Source organism: Emericellopsis cladophorae, assembly GCF_022114955.1.
Source record: "Emericellopsis cladophorae strain MUM 19.33 chromosome Unknown NODE_3_length_1261782_cov_116_963312, whole genome shotgun sequence".
NCBI classification, from domain to species: domain Eukaryota; kingdom Fungi; phylum Ascomycota; class Sordariomycetes; order Hypocreales; family Bionectriaceae; genus Emericellopsis; species Emericellopsis cladophorae.
The window spans coordinates 480,004-496,874 of NW_026250928.1; the positions used below are offsets into that span (position 1 = coordinate 480,004).

Consider the following 16,871-nt stretch of genomic DNA (forward strand, 5'->3'; position numbering starts at 1 on the left):
CGCACACGACCATACCATGTGTCAAAGACGTCCTGCCCAACAGCCTCACCAGCCAACAGTAGAAGCTCGAGAGATGGCAGTCCTTCCGGCTTGAGGGTGCGGGCAAAGGCAGGGGTCAGATAAGCCCACTGAACCTTCACCTCGCGGATGAAATCGGGCAGACTGTTCATTCTGGCTTCCTCGGAAGGAATGCAAATCGTGGCGCCGTGTATGAGCGATCCGATGATCTCGCCGACAGAGACATCGAACACGAAGGCCGAGAATTGAAGCACGTGAATGCTCTTTTTGAGACCAAGACGTTTCCCAATATCAACTTGCGAGGTACAGACACTGCCATGCTCAAGAACAACGCCCTTGGGCACGCCAGTACTGCCAGAAGTAAACAGAACGTAGGCAGCCTGTCGGGGAGTGACATTGCAGACAGGGCCACGTTCACCATCGAGGCCCTTGCTGGCTAGCTGTACCATCAACTCGGGGCCAACTGCAATAGCTTTGGGGAACATTCTCGTGCAGTGATCGAGAGAGGAGGCGGATGTGAGGACAGCCGTTGCGCGAGTTTGGTCAATAATCTGACGGTGACGTTTCTCGGGGTGCGAGGGATCGAGCGGACTCCAGGCAGCGCCGACCTTGTTGATGGCGAGGACCGCTACGACGTACCAGGCTGACTTTTCGAAGCAAACGTGTACAATGTCATCGACCTGTACGTCGAGATCGGCGACGAGGAAATGGGCTAGACGGTTGGCTGCGCTGTAGAGCTCGCCGTACGAAAGGGTGGCGTCCCACGCGCGCACTGCAACATCATCGGGTCGCGATAGGGCTTGCGTCTCAAAGAGCTCGTTGATGGTAGACTCGATTACGTCTGGGATGATTTGCTCGTTCCACAGGGCGGCGAGCTGGTAATCTTCGGCCGAAGCAACCTCGATATTCTCAAGCATCTGATCCTCATGAGAAACGAGGCTTTGGACGACGTGAGCAAGCTGGTTGCAGAGGATCTCCATCTGTGACTTGGGAAGACTGGCAGGGTTATAGGCCATCTCAATGAATACTTGGGATTCGCCAACGTGGGCTTCGACAACGAGAGGGTAGTTGAACGTTCCTTCAACTGATTCTTCATCTTCGAATTCGCCAGAGCCTTCGGCCCAAATTGCTTCACCGTCATCTGAGGCGCCGAGGCTCAGGGGCTGGATGACAAGCAAGCTTGAGAAGTCGCAGGCTTCTTGAACCTCAGTGCTGATTTTAGAGATATTTTGCAGACCGAATTGCTCATATGGAACCATTTCAGCAGCCTGGTTCTGCACATTGTTCAAGAGGACCCCAGCATTCTCCTGCTGGCTGAATTGAACCCTGACCGGCACGGTAGCGACCATCGGGCCAGGCATATCCGCGACGCCGGAAAGTGGCGCTTGACGACCAGAGATGGTACTGCCAAAAGTCACATCCTCAGTGTCACAGTACTTCGCGAGTACCATGGCCCAAGCAGTACGGACAACCGTAGCCTTGGTGATGGTCGAGTTGCCAGTCTTGGGAAGATCAATCATCTTGGTGACGATGCGGACCTTGGCGTCGTCCATGGGGGCACGGGGTGGGAAAGTGGCTCGCTTAGCGTCCTCTAGCTGAGCTTTCCAATAGGAGCGGGCAGCATTTTGATCAATCGAGTCAATATACTCAATGAAACGGTTGAAATTTTCCAAGGCGGGGAGCTCGACATCGTTGTAAATGGAGAACAGGGTGCTGAACACGAGGCGCAGCGACCAACCATCATGAATGGCGTGGTGGCAGATGAAGACGAAGTACTTGTCGCTGTCGTCGACGAGAGCCATGCGACACAACTTGGAGCCGTAGGTCATGGTAATTTGGCTCGCAACGTTTTCCATGAAGCTGCGCAAGCTCAATCCCTTGGAGTCCTCCCATTCAGCTTCAGTCTTGAGAATGGTCTGCACAGTCAAATCGCCCTGGGATACGATGCGAGTGCGAAGGTTGGCGCAAAGCTCAAGAGTCTGGCTCCAGGCTTGTCGGAAACGGTCTACATCCACATGGTCCGACAAGCGGAAGATGTGCTTGCCAATGTAGGATCCAGGCTGCTTCATCGAAAGGGCCATGAGACCTTCCTGTAGGGAGGTGCATGGGTACGCATCTTCAATCTGGACGTCTTCCAGACCCGTCTGGCTGTGGACAAGCTTCTCAATTTCGGATTTGCGAGACTCGGCGACGAGGGCAAAGGGAGCTATCTCGGTAGGCCCAGCCTGTTCGGAACGAGTCGCAATTTCGGCCAGGGTTGAGAGACGCGAGTCTTTGAAGATCTGGCTGATGCTCAAGCCAAGACCGATTTGCTGAGCCATGGAGACAAGTTGAATAGCAGAAATGGAGTCACCACCGATTTGTAAGAACTGATCTTCCTTGCCAATTTCCTCGACGCCGAGATCAAGAATCTTGGACCATACATCGCGTAACTTGAACTCATTCTCGGTTGTCGGCTCAACTTTCTTCTGGCCACCTAGTGCGAAAGAGCTGAGCTCTTCCTGTGAAAGCTCATCCATGAAGCCTTGGAGTACCTTCCTGTCAGTTTTCTGCGAGGCACCCATGACGGGCATTTTTCGGATCGGGACAATCATGGATGGCACCATGTAGCCGGGGAGAGATGCCTTGAGATCACCGCCAATGCTCGAAAGGAACTTTTGCATCTCTTCGTCCATCGGGAGGAAACGAGATTCGGAGTCGGAAGACTCGCCTTCTTTGCTCAGGACGACGACAAGAGTTTGGCGCGACTTGAAACGGACCACAACACCAGCAACTTGCTGGACCTCGGGGGCTGCCTTCCTGACGCGAGACTCAATTTCTCCAAGTTCGATACGCTGGCCACGAACCTTGACCTGAGTATCAAGACGTCCTAGGATTTGCATCTCGCCATTGGGGAGGTACTTGACGAGATCACCAGTCTTGTAGAAGCGCTGTGAGGCCCCCGACACATCGAGCGACTCATACATCCATTCCAGAGAATCGAGGAACACCTCGTCGGTCTTTTCGGGGTTGTTTAGGTATCCCTTGGCAATCGCGTGGCCTTGGACTACCAGCTCCCCAATGCAACCAACTGGGGTTAGGCGGTTGTGGTTATCAGGCTCGACGATCCAGTTTGTGTGCGCGCGCGGTCGGCCGATAATTGTGGCGGGCTCTTCGGCAGACTGGTACGTGTGACCAGCGCACATCACAACGATCTCGGCAGGGCCGTAGGCATTGATCAACTTAACGTGTCCAAACCATGTTTCGAGGTTGTCGCGGCCGGGAGCTTCGCCACCAAGGAACAAGCTTTTGAACCCAGGCACATCCTCGGGTCCGAATGTGCGGGCAAAAGTAGGTGTTAGAATGGCTGCGGTAGTGCGAGAGCGCCTGATGAACTCAGGGGCGCCCTGCAAGCGCTCGTTCCCTACAGGAACAGTCACAGCACCACCCGAAGACAAGGTCAAGAAGATCTCGGTGATGGAAGAGTCGAAAACGAAGCTTCCGAATTGCAAGAAACGCGGCGGCCCATCGACATCCACCTCGCAAATCTTCACCTGGCCAACGATAGAGGTGCAGCAAGCACCGTGACCGACGACGATACCTTTCGGTTTCCCAGTGGATCCAGATGTGAAGAGTACGTAGGCGGGATCCTCTGGTTTGGGGTTGTCGTGCGTACCGGCAGGCAGCTGGTCGATCATCTCCCGAGTGATGACAATCACGTTCTGTGTCATGCCAGTGCACTCAGCGGCAATATCGGGCGACACGACGAGATACTTGGCATCGATCTGGTCGATGATCTCCTGACGACGAGCTCGAGGGTGCGCGGGATCCTGGGCAATGTAGCAACCACCGGCTTTCAGGATGCCGATGAGCGCGACGATAGCCCAGGCTGATTTCTCCATACAGAAAGGCACGTAGGTACCCCTGCGAACGCCAAGGGAAGCAAGATACGCTGCGAAGTTTGCGGTGAGCTCCTCGAAACGAGCATACGACAAGGATGCTTCTGTAGAGAAGATGGCTTCCTCGTCAGGAACCTCAGCGGCCTTACGGGCGATGAGTTCGGGGACAGTTGATTCGATAATGGGATGCGACTCCGAGTTCCATTCCTTGAGTAGCTGCACGTCCCATGGCCCAGTCAGAGTGACGTCGCCCAGGGGTGTGTCCTGTGTGAAGAACTGCTGAATGACATGGTCCATGTGGTTGCTGAGAGCCTCGAGCCTGTGCTCGCTAACAACCGAAGCATCGTATGTCATGTGGAGATTGATGGACTCCTCTTCCAGGAAGGCCTCCAGAACTAGCGGGTAGTTGAAGTAGCTGTCCATAGCATCACCGATCTTCTCTTCGGCGAATGAAAGGATTTCATTGTTGGCAATAATGTCCTGATCAGCAGGCTGCACAGCGATGAGACTGCTGAAGTTGCAGCTGTCCTTGATGTCTGGGCTGAGTCGAGTGATGTTGCGGAGTCCATACTGCTCGTAGGAGGTCATCTCGAGCGCTTGGCTCTGGATTCCTTGGAGGAAGTCTGGAATCGCCTGAGAGGCATCAATCCGTACACGAACAGGCACCGTTGCGATTGCGGGTCCTGGTGCAGACTCGAGACCAGGGACAGGTGCATTGCGGCCAGACACAGTGGCACCGAACACAATGTCCTCCGTCTCGCTGTAACGAGCAAGGACGAAGGCCCAGGCGGCACGGATGACTGAAGCACGTGTCACTGTAGCGGTGGCGGTGTCTGGAATCCTCACGCGCTTCGAGAAGCTGCGCGTCACGTACTTGTGCGCTTCGTCGGTGGGCAGTTCGGGGAACACGGAGGCTTTAGAGTTCTCCAGATGGTTCTTCCAATAATCGGCAGCAACCATCTCGTCTAGCTGGGTGGCGTGCTTGATGAAGTTGACGTAAGGGATCAGGCTTGGGAGTGGTTCCTCGAGATAATGGGACTGTAGGACATCAAGAAGGATACCTCGCGACCAGCCGTCGAAGACTGAGTGGTGGAAGATCTGTACAAAGTAGTGCTCTTCACCGTCCTTGACAATAGCAAACCGCGCAAGCCGGGACCCGTATGTCATAGTAATGGTCTTGGTAGATGACATGTACTCATCGATGCCCATGCCGTGGGTGTCTTCCCAAGCAATATCATCGTTCAGAACGATTTGGAGGGGCGTATCGTCAATATCAACAATGCGGGTACGCAGGTTTTCACAGGTGCGGCTGGTCTCTTCCCAAGCAGCCTTGAACTGCGAAATGTCGGCCAGCTCGGCGATTTTATACACGTGCTTGACGACATAGGCGCTGGGTGTCTGCATGGTCAGGGCCATGAGGCCTGACTGAAGGGCAGTACAAGGATAGGCATCCACGACCTTCTGCGAGGAAATCAAGTCACATTTCTCGCGAGTGGCCTCAGCCATGACGGCTGTGCGTTGAGCATCGCTCAGCAGGCTAAACGGCTTGATTTGACCGTGAATTTCCTCGTCTTCCAATTCCACAGCTTTGAGAGCGACAGCCGACAAGCGAGCGTCGTCAAAGATGTCCTTGACCGTTAGGCCAAGTTCAGACTCTCGAGCCTGAGCCACAAGTTGCATAGCAGCAATCGAGTCTCCGCCGATGCGCAGGAAGTTATCGTCGCGACCAATAGCTGAGACGGGCTTCTTGAGGATCGTTGCCCACAGCTCGACCAACCGCTTCTCCATGGCTGTTTCAGGGGCGCGTTTCTCGGCATCGTCAAGGGCATATTGAGTGAGCTTCTCATCCGAGAGGGCAGCTGTGAAAGTCTTCAACTTGTTGCGATCCAACTTGGTCGATGTAATAACAGGCATATAAGAGCAAGGAATGAAAAGCGTGGGAATCATGTAACGGGGAAGTGACACGCTCAACTGTCCGATCATCTCCGTCACCTGGCCCTGTATCTCCTTAGTTAACGGGGCAAATACGTCGTTTGTGGCTCCGGCCTGGCGCGTTTCCTCGTTGTAACAGAAATAGGCCACAAGCGTCGCACCAGCATCGGTCTTGAAAACATCGACCGCTGTCTGCTTGACGCCCTTAAGAGAGCTACGCACGTGATATTCGACTTCTCCAAGCTCGACACGGAGACCACGAATCTTGACCTGTGTATCCTTGCGAGAAGCGAATTCAATGGTTCCGTCGGAATTATAGGTACACAAGTCACCGGACTTGTAAAAGCGGCTCCAGTGTGCTTCGTCTGGGCGAGGAGCCCACTCCGGGAGCGTGGGCACAATCGCGGCCTTAGTCTTTTCAGGGTCTGCGAGGTATTCCCTCAAGAGTGTTGGTCCTTGGATCACGACTTCGCCGCTGGTGCCGATCGGAGCTAGCTTGCTGGGGTCTTCTGGATCAACAACCCAGCAGTAACCACCAACGGGACGGCCGACTGTAAGGGGTGACTCGTCGATAGACTTCCACTCGTGCAAGGTCGAGAAACAGCAGGTCTCGGCCGGGCCCCAACCGTTGACAAGACGGACCTTGCCTACCCACTGCTCAAATACGTCACGGCCCACCGCTTCGCCGGCGAAGAGGAGCAATTCAAGTGACGGCAGGTCCTTCGGGCTAAGTGTTCGGGCAAATGCAGGGGTTAAATAGGCCCAGTTGACTTTTCTGTCGCGAATGAAGCCAGACAGGTTATTTAGACGGTCCTGGTTTGAAGGGATACAGAGGCTTCCTCCGTGCGTCAAGGGACCGAAAATCTCGCCGATCGAAAGATCAAAGACGAACGCTGCGAATTGAAGCATGCGCACATCAGCGGTAAGGTTCAGTCTCTTGCCAATAGCACGAGCGGACGTGCAAACGGACCCATGCTCCATAACAAGGCCCTTGGGTGTGCCGGTACTTCCTGAGGTGAACAATACATAGGCAGCGTTGCGATGGTTGGCATCGGTCTGGGGAGCACTGCCGCTCAGATCGGGGTTTTCTGAAAGAATAGCATCAAGCTCGGGTGTAACCTCGAGGACCTTTTCCAGTAAGCCCTCGCACAAGGCGACATTAGAAGGACTGGCAAGAGCCAAGGTAGCGCCAGTCTGCTTCACAACCTGTTGCTGGCGTTGCACTGGGTGACCAGGGTCCAAGGGCACCCAAGCTGCGCCGGCTTTCATGGTAGCGAGGATGGAGACAAAGTGCCAGGCAGACTTCTCGAAACAGACGTGCACGAGATCGCCGGACTTGACGCCAAGGCCAACCAGATGGTGCGCTAGACGATTGGCGGACGCATCAAAGTCTTTGTATGTCAACTCCAAGTCCCAGGCACTAATGGCAACGGCATCAGGGCGGATCTCTGCCTGCTGGGCAATAAGCTCATGCAAAGTCGAGTCCACGATTTCCGGCATCTCAGGGTTGTACTTCAGAGCTTGTTCGAGGTCTTCGCCTGATGCCACAGATACGTCGCCGAGAGGGCGATCGTCCTGTGCAGACAAGGCCTGGACGACGTGACCAAACTGGTGGGAGAGACGGGTCATCTGGGACTCCTCAAGGATCTCGGAATCGTAGGTAAGCACAAGGTCGACGTGGCTGTCAGACACCTCGCCTTGGACTACAAGCGGATAGCTAAAATAGCCCTCGAGAGTGTCCTCGGTGCCATTCTTGACGGATGAGTCCATTTCGAGGACGGCATGGGAATGTGCGCCAACTGCTGACATCTGCTGGAAGGGCTGCACGACCAACAGGCTGCTAAAGTCGCAAGCGTCCTGTGCATCGGGGCTAATCTTGGCAATGTTTTGCATGCCAAACTGCTCGTACGTAATCATTTCGGATGCTTGGCTTTGGATGTTCTTCAAAAAGTCGGAAACAGGCTGCTTAGCGTTGAGACGAACGCGAACAGGAATCGTGGCCACCATTGGGCCAGGCATCTCGCCAATGTCTGGTACAGGGGCTTGACGGCCAGACACAGTCGTGCCGAAGGTGATGTCGTCCATGTTGCAATACCTACCTAGAACGACAGCCCAAGCGGCACGAATGAGGGTGGCTCTAGTGACCGACGAGCCTGTCGTGTCGGGGAACTCGATGTGTGTCCGCATGATGCGCGTGACCTTGTCCTTCTTGGAGCCGGATTTGGAGGTGTGAGGAAAGCTAGCCTTCTTCGCATCATCAAGCTGCTGTGACCAGTACTTCTTGGCGGCGTCCGTATCCATGGACTTGACATATTTGATGAAACTGGCGTAAGGCTTCAAGGCCAATGTCTCGAACCCTTGATAGAAGTCGGCAAGGGTGCTCAGCATCAAACGCATCGTCCAGCCATCGTAGATAGCGTGGTGGGCGATCCAGACAAAGTAATGACCGCCATCGTCCCCTTGAACAACTCCATAACGGCTAAGACGATCACCAAAGGTCATCTGCATAGCTTGAGCGTTGGCGAGGAAAGTATTCAGGTCCATACCCTCCGTGGGCTCCCAGGCTACATCATCAGTAACCACGGCCTGCACTGTGGTCCCGAGAACCTGAATCATGCGTGTGCGTAGATTGGGGCAAGCCTTGATGGTGAGCTCCCAGGCCTTTTTGAAGGCCTCAACTTCCGTGTTCTCGCCAAGTTTGTATACCCACTTGGCGATGTAGGATCCGGGCTGCTTCAGTGACAAGGCCATGAGACCTTCCTGCAGGGCTGTACATGTGTACGCGTCCTCAATCCGCTGGTTGCTGGAAAGACCACATTGCTTGTGGGCGGCTTCCGCTACATTTTCAGCCATAAACTGCTCCAGAAGACTGAATGGTGGCACGTTGGTAAGGTCAGGAGTGTCCTCATCGGCAAGCTGGCATTTGGCGGCCACAGAGACTAGGCGAGGGTCGTCGAAGATGTCTTTGACAGTAAGCAAAAGACCTTGCTCCCGAAGAGCAGTGACCAGGTAGATGGCAGCGATTGAGTCACCGCCGATAGCCAAGAAGCTATCGTCCCGGCCAATGCCTTCAGGTGCTTGGTTCAGCTTCTCTGCCCACATCTGCTGCATGCGGACCTCCATCTCCGTCTCTGGGGCACGCTTTTCGCTGTTGACAAGCGAATAAGACGCCAAGTCGTCCTTGCTCAATCCATTGAGACGCTGTTGCAGACCCTTCCTATCCAGCTTGGTCGAGGTGATGAATGGCATGAACTCGCAGTTGATAAACAAGGTCGGAATCATATAGCGGGGCAGCGTGACGCTCAACTCGCTTACCATGCTACTAAGCTGGTTCTGCAAGTCCTTTTCCAAGGGCAAGAAGACCCTCTCTTCCGAGCCGATCGCCGTCTTCGTGTCGTCGTTGAAGGAGAAGTAGGTCACCAAGTTGGCACCAGCTTCTGTTCTGAACACATCCACGGCAACCTGCTTTGCACCAGCAAGCTTCTCGCGTATATGGTGTTCAACTTCACCGAGTTCGACACGAAGACCGCGGATTTTGACTTGGGTGTCCTTGCGAGAAGAGAACTCTATCGTGCCGTCGGCGTTGTACGAGCAGAGATCGCCCGACTTGAAGAAGCGCTGGAACTGATTGCGCAGCGGCGTCCATTCGGGCAACGAGGTGACAGAAGCTGCGTCGGTCTTCTGAGGGTCGTCCAGATATTCGCGAAGAAGAGTCGGGCCCTGCAGCATGACCTCACCTAAGGTCCCGAAGGGAGCAATCTTCTGGGGGTCTTTGGGGTCCACGATCCAGCAGAACGCGCCAACGGGCCGGCCAATATTCAATGGCGACTCATTAGCGCTCTTCCACTCGTGAAGCGTGCTAAAACAGCAGGTCTCTGCAGGCCCCCAGCCATTGACCAAGCGAACAGAACCAACCCACTTCTGAAAGACATCGTGAGGAACAGCTTCACCGGCGAAGAGAAGCAGGTCGAGCGATGGGACATCCTGAGGAGACAAGGTACGCGCGAATGAAGGCGTCAGGTATGACCAGTTAACCTTCTTCTTGTTGATAAATTCCTTGATTCCGTTCATTCGAGTTTCATCAGAGGGAATCACGACGGAACCGCCGTGGATCAATGGGCCGAAGATTTCTCCAATGGACAAGTCGAAAACGAAGGCCGCGAACTGCAACATCCTGACCTCGGGTGTGATACGCAGCCTGCGGCCAATCGCGGTTTGACTGCTGCAAACAGACCCATGCTCCATAACTAGACCCTTGGGTGTGCCTGTCGAGCCTGAGGTAAACAGCACGTAAGCCGCGTCACGAGGCGTGACCATGGTTGTGGGAGCCTTCATCGCGGTGTCGGGATACTTCATGTCCAATTTGGCGTCCAGCTCAGGGGAGACCTCGAGGACCGACTCAAGGAAGCCTTCACATACTACGCCGTGAAGCTTGGACGCCAAGGCCAGCTTGGCACGAGTCTGAGAGACAACCTGTTGTTGACGCTGGGCTGGATGGCCTGGATCGAGCGGCACCCAAGCGGCGCCAGCCTTGTTAATGGCTAGAATAGCCACAAAATGCCACGCAGACTTCTCGAAGCACACGTGCACAAGGTCGCCAGTTTGCACACCGAAGCTTCTCTGAATGTAATGGGCAAGTCTGTTGGCGGCCGCGTTCAATTCAGCGTAGGTGAATTCTTGGTCCCAGCCCACAATGGCTGGCGCATCAGGTCGCATTCGGGCCTGGTCCTCGATCAGGAGGTGGACACACGAGTCTACAACCTGGGGCGCTTCGGGGTTGAACACGAGGGCCTTTTCAAGGTCAAAGCGGCCGGCCATGTCCACTGCAGCCAGAGGGGTATCGCGCTGAACAGACAGCTGCTGCACGATATTATCATACTGATTGGCGAGAGCGTACAGGTCGGACTCGGTCAGAACATCGGACTTGTAGGTGAAGACGAGATTGATGTAATCATCGTAGACGTAAGCCTGAGCAACGAGAGGGTAGTTGAAATAACCTTCTGGAAGTTCCTCAATGGGCTCCCCCTCGTCGCTGCTTTGTTGCACCAGGTCTTCCGCCATACCTGTGAGATATTTCATGGGCTGGAGCACGAGCAGACTGGAGAAGTTGCAGGCATCGCGTGCATCAGCGCTGACCTTCGCGATGTTCTGTAAACCGTACTGCTCATAGGCGATCATATCCAGAGACTGCTCCTGTACGTTGAGAAGGAAGTTGAGTGTGGAGTCGTCCTGATCAAAGCGGATGCGGACAGGTACGGTAGCAATAGCTGGACCGGGCATGGTCTCGATTCCATTGACTGGTGCCTGTCTGCCAGATACAGTCGAACCGAAGCACACGTCGTCGGAGTCAGAGTAGCGGCCGATGAGCATGGCCCAGGCGGCTCGCAGAATGGTAGCCTTAGTCACAGACATATCTTCCAGATCAGCAAAGGCAATCTTCTTGCTGTATGATTTGGTGAGCTCGTTGGGATCGGCATCATCGGAGGCACGAGGGTTCGGGGGGAAAGCAGCCCTGTTTGCGCCTTGAAGCTGGGACCGCCAATAGTCGGACATTTCATCGTCATCCAGATTGTGAACGTACTGAGCAAAGCCTGGGTAAGGGGCGAGGCTCACTGACGACGTGTCCTGGTACATATCCTGCATCGTACCCAGCATGAGACGAATGGTCCAACCATCGTACACGGTGTGGTGGCCGATCCAGATGAAATACGTCGCTCCTCCAGGGCCTTGGACGAGAGCGTGACGATTCAGGCGCGAGCCGTATCCCATGGTGATCGCTTCAGTCGATTTTACAAACTCCTTGAGATTCATGCCGTTGGTGGGCTCCCACGAAAAGTCGTTCTTGATGACGATCTGTGTGGTTGCTTCGTGTAGATGAACAATACGCGTTCGTAGATTGGTACATGATTCGACCGTCTTCTCCCACGCGAGCTTGAAACGGGCAACATCGGTTTCTGGCTGGAGTCTGTAGATCCACTTGGCGATGTAGGAGCCCGGATTCTTCAATGCCAAAGCCATAAGTCCCTCCTGAAGCGGCGAGCAGGGATAAGCATCTTCAATGATGTGCTCCTTGTCGAGACGGCACTGCTTGTAAACTTCCTCGCTTGTGACACTATCCCGAAGACCAGGGGAGATGAGACTAAAGGGGCCGATTTCACCATCCGCCAAGTTCGCGGCGTCGAGCTCGACGGCAGTAGCCGCCATGGCGGACAAGCGCGGATCGTCAAAGATCTTTTTCACCTGGAGAAGGATCCCTTCAGCCCGAGCCGTGTTCACCAAGCGTATACCAGCAATCGAATCACCACCGAACCGGACAAAGTTATCATCGCGCCCAATTGTGTCTGCATCCAGCATCAGGATTTGTGCCCAGATCTTCTGGAGACGGAACTCCATTGGTGTTTGAGGCGGAGTCTTGTCAGTGTTTTGAAGTGAATAAGCAGCCAGATCCTGCTGGCTGAGGCTGGCCGTCTTGGCCTGGAGACCCTTGCGATCAACCTTGGTTGAGGTGATCAGAGGCATATAGCGGCAAGGAATGAAGAGAGTGGGAATCATGTAGTTCGGGAGCATCGAGCTGATTTCGTGGGTCATGGTGTTTATTTGTTTCTCGAGGTCGGCATCGATCGGTAGGAAAACGGTATTGTCGTCGTTGTTGGGCGTATCATACATGGTGGCGCTGGGTCGAGTATCTTCGCTGAAACAAAAGTAGGCCACCAGAGTTACGCTCCTGTCGGACTTGAGCACGTCCACAATCACCTGGCGTGCGCCTTGCAATCTCGTCCGCACGTGGTGCTCAACCTCGCCCAACTCAACGCGCAAGCCACGGATCTTGACCTGTGTATCCTTCCGGCTGGCGAATTTGATCGTTCCATCCTCGTTATACGTTGCCAAGTCGCCGGACTTGTAGAGCCTGTTGTAGTACGGCGAGTCGCGCTTGGGGGCCCAGGCAGGCAGTATTCGGACCATAGACTTTTCGGTCTTTTCCTGATCCGCGAGATACTCACGTGTAATAGTAGGACCCTGGATCATAACCTCACCCTCAGCACCAATAGGGCACAATTTCGAAGGGTCCTCTGGGTCAACGATCCAGCACAGTCCACCTATGGGCGTGCCCACGGTCAATGGGGACTCGGCGACTGACTTCCATTCATGTAGCGTTGAGAACACACAGGTCTCTGCTGGTCCCCAACCGTTGATCAAGCGAACCTTGCCGAACCACGTCTCCAGGACGTCTCTTCCGACAGCTTCGCCGGCAAGCAGCAACAGTTCAAGCCCAGGAAAGTCATCGGGGTTGAGCGTGCGAGTGAACGCCGGGGTCAGATAGGCCCAGTTAATATTCTGGTCGTGGATGAACTGAGGGAGCCCGTTCATCCGGGTCTCGTCGGATGGCACACACAAGGTGGCACCGAATATTAGTGGTCCAATGATCTCACCGATAGAGAGATCAAAGACAAAGGTCGCAAACTGAAGTATCCGTACGTCGGACGAGAGACCTAGGCGACGTCCAATGGCTGTCTGACTGGTGCACACCGACCCGTGTTCCATCACAAAGCCCTTTGGCGTTCCTGTACTGCCACTTGTGAAGAGAATGTACGCTGCGTTCCTGGGCCCGACTCCAGAGTCCGGTCCTTTCTCGCTGGCGCTTGCATCGCGCTTCAGTTGAACATCGAATCGTGGCGTGACCTCAACCACGGTCTCAACAAGGCTGCCGCACAGCTCAGCATTGCTCGGTGATGAAAGGATAATCCGCGCCTTGGTTTGCGATATGATTTGCTGACAGCGCTGAGAAGGATGTGAGGGATCGAGCGGGGCCCAAACGGCACCGGCCTTGTTGATGGCCAGAATGGCCACAAAGTACCATGCTGTCTTCTCGAAGCACACGTGAACAATCTCCTCGAGCTTCACCTTCAATTGGCTAACCAAGTAGTTTGCTAGGCGGTTGGCGGCGCGGTCGAGCTCGCTGTAGGTAAGCTCGCGATCCCAAGCGCGGATAGCTACAGCCTCTGGCCGAGCCTCTGCCTGGGCTTCGATCAATTGGTGGATGGTCGTGTCAACAATCTCAGGAAACTGGCTGTTCCATTCGAGGCACTGCTGGACGGGGTCAATTGGCAGTCTGTCGGCGGGTTCCGCGGACCTCATGTTGCGCTCCATGACTGCAGTTTCTTCGTTCGAATTCGTAGGTTGTAAAGTAAAGTACATAAAATGGGTATCTATCGGATGGAGGCGACTGAATCGAACTTGGTGATAATGGTCGTAGGTCGCCAAGCAACTCAAAGTCGAGTATCCGTATGCAGACTCGCTGCGTGTTGTTACAACGAGGGGACGAGCAGTATCGTCTCTTGCCACTGGGAAGGGTACTGTGAGATCGAAAAAGGTGATGATGAGAGGTTGAGGATTTCAAGATCTACGCATGCAAATCCTAGGTTTGTCGAGCTCGCGCGATGGCGGATTACAGATCCTCGATAGCCACGCTCAGAAGGGCGTGTCCGTCTACATCAGCATGTGCATCCATGGTGCATGTGTGAAGGAATCTCGATCAACGGTGGGAATTCATGATCCGACACAAAGCTCAACGTGAGAAACCAGGGTCTTTCGGCGAGCACCATCGTGGCGCGAGTGCGGATTGGCAATCAAGGCTCGATGTGCATAATTGTCGAGAGCTCCAGCCAGCTTTGGACAGGGGGGACTTTGGCAGTAAGCAAGGGGGGGTGTGGGTGGAGGTAAGCTGTTGAAGTTGTAAGGCTGACCAACTAGCCGCGGTATCGCGGAAGGATTGAAGATGTGCGATGGTACAGTCAGGCGCGTTTGAAGGGGGAGGTTGGCTGCGCGTACCTTGCTTACCTGGTAGCAGAGCCCCGGTACTCGCTGGTTTCGAGACCCCACTGTAGTCGGAGCCTGAGGATCTCCAACTGTGTACACGTAGATAGCACTTATTCGAAATGGCACCAGAGGTTACGAGATAGATGGCACGCTATCTCTCCTTGAACGCGGTACCGAAAAATGTAGTCATCAACTAAAAGGCAGGTCAGCTTGAAGCCAGGTGGATGGCTGGGAACTCCATGTCGATGCCAAGTGCGTCAGTCCCGTCTCCCAACGGTCTTCACCCGAGTAGTGGAGCCGACTACATGAAGCCTCGAATCAAGCGAGGCAGGCTAACACAGATTCAGCAGTGGTTTTTTGTCACTGAAGTCAATTTCTGCACTCTTCAGCCAGACAGATGAGTCCAAGATTCCTAAGTCGCTGAGATTGAGATGCTAAATTCCCCGCCCCCCACAGGGCCCCGGTTCCCAGGGGTCGCAATCCCGCGCTAACCCGGTACGGTGCATTGCATGCTCCTTCGAACTTCGAGCAAGCAGCTGCTCCAACGACGTCATGATAGCCTCGAAATACACGCGATGGCACTCGCTAGCCTCGTCTTCTGTCGCGGTCAATCTACGAAACGCAGTCACACCTGCAGGTGGCAGGCGAAGCTACTCATTGTTAATAACCCAGAAACGTACCTCGATCTGTGCGCCCATCTTCCCTTTGGTCGATCAGGCGATTCATATTCCTGGATATTGATCGAACCATTGATGCACGCGAAGGAGGAAGCTGTGCTTCAATCTGCAGCCGCCCTCTACACTTGCGTCCCATTATGAACACCGCACCGACCTTGGAGCATCTTTTGCGTCCAAGATTGGGCAAATGCGTCTGCGAAGCCTGTGTTCTGTGTTTAGTGAACATTTTCATACCGACGGATTTCGTTCACACAAGCCACCGTGCCGGCATTCCCAGCCTGCGAATACCTTCAACCGCCCCCATCTTATGTAAAGCCTTAGTAAATTTATTAAACTTTTAAACTCGGTAAGTATTTTTCGTTGAATGCGATGCTCAAGAAAGAACCTGGGCGAGCATGTTGGTCGCCAAAGGTGGTAATCCGACATGTGGCTGTAGGGTAGTCTCGTGCAACCGCGCTCATAGAACTTGAGTTGGCAATCTGACATGGTGCCTATAACCCACGATGCGGCAATCCACTTGGAGTGATTCCAATGATCACTTCTATATTTTGGCGCGTATCAGACGCTCGAGTTAAATTGTGACTGAGCATCTGCGAAATTATCACCAGAAAGTCACTTGTTGGAGTTGGCCTTCGTGGTGATCGGCACTCATGGCAAGCACCGTGTATCGTATGGTAATGTAAGAAACCCTTGAGGCGTTCTCCCCAGCCTCGATGCCTACAGGTTGTGAGTTGTCTCGACAGTCCACGATCCGCCTGATTGCGTTCGAGTTCGGGATGGCCCGCCCTCTGCGCATGTAGCCTGAGATTCCAACAGGCCGAGTGCAAATCAGAAGCCATCGAGTAGTTAACAGAAAATCGGCAGGCTGTGAGAGTTCCAAGGTCAGCAATAGGAACAATGCTACCACAGAATCCTACATGTAATTACCTGCTTGTGTTTCGTAACTACGAATCCTGCAGTATTCCCGATGCGGTCCAAGCCAAGAAAAGCCAACGGCTGGATTCGGGGAATCGCGAGTACGCGCTTCGCTTCAGGAGCGCCAACCACACTGGAGGCCCGGGGGATACTTCCCGGTGCTATCAATTCTCATCATTAGGTCAAATCTTTACCCTTTGGATGCCAAATTTCATACCATCGTTGCGCAAGGGGGGTGCTCGGATGTTCTCACTTGTTCGTCGGTCCTGTCATGATTACTTCCAGCCTCCAGGGACACACCCACGGTGGGATCCGAGGCCGAGCCGTGACGGAAGCAGTGGGACTGTCGTCCGGGGTCCGGGGTCTATGACTCCAGTCCACCCACGTGGCATTTCATCAGGGCCCTTCGACCCTCGCGCCTCGGCCCTTTATACTGCGTACTTCCGCGGTCGTGATAAGGGCCTGTACCAAAGACTGCAAGTGATGTTTCAGTCAAATCATTGCGTGTGTGTGACGGCTCGAGTGTTCGTATCGAGGCTGTCCACCTCTCTGTTAATAAAGTTCACATGGCCGCTGCTCAGAGACAGGTGCAAATCGCATGAATGAATGTGAAGCCCGCGACTCGGATAGAACA

The 16,871-nt window shown here is 54.3% G+C and overlaps 1 protein-coding gene across 1 annotated transcript in view; it reads right to left on the reverse strand.

The window, feature by feature from the left end:
* J7T54_007935 (amino acid adenylation) overlaps positions 1-13,976 on the reverse strand; it is a gene marked incomplete at both ends in the record, with an annotated part of 35,931 nt that extends 21,955 nt beyond the window's left edge. Inside the window, one exon of the mRNA XM_051502512.1 lies at positions 50-13,976. Within this exon, the coding sequence (XP_051365697.1) occupies positions 50-13,976 (13,927 nt within the window). The remainder of the gene's footprint in view (positions 1-49) is intronic.
* Between the last annotated feature and the right edge of the window lie 2,895 nt (positions 13,977-16,871).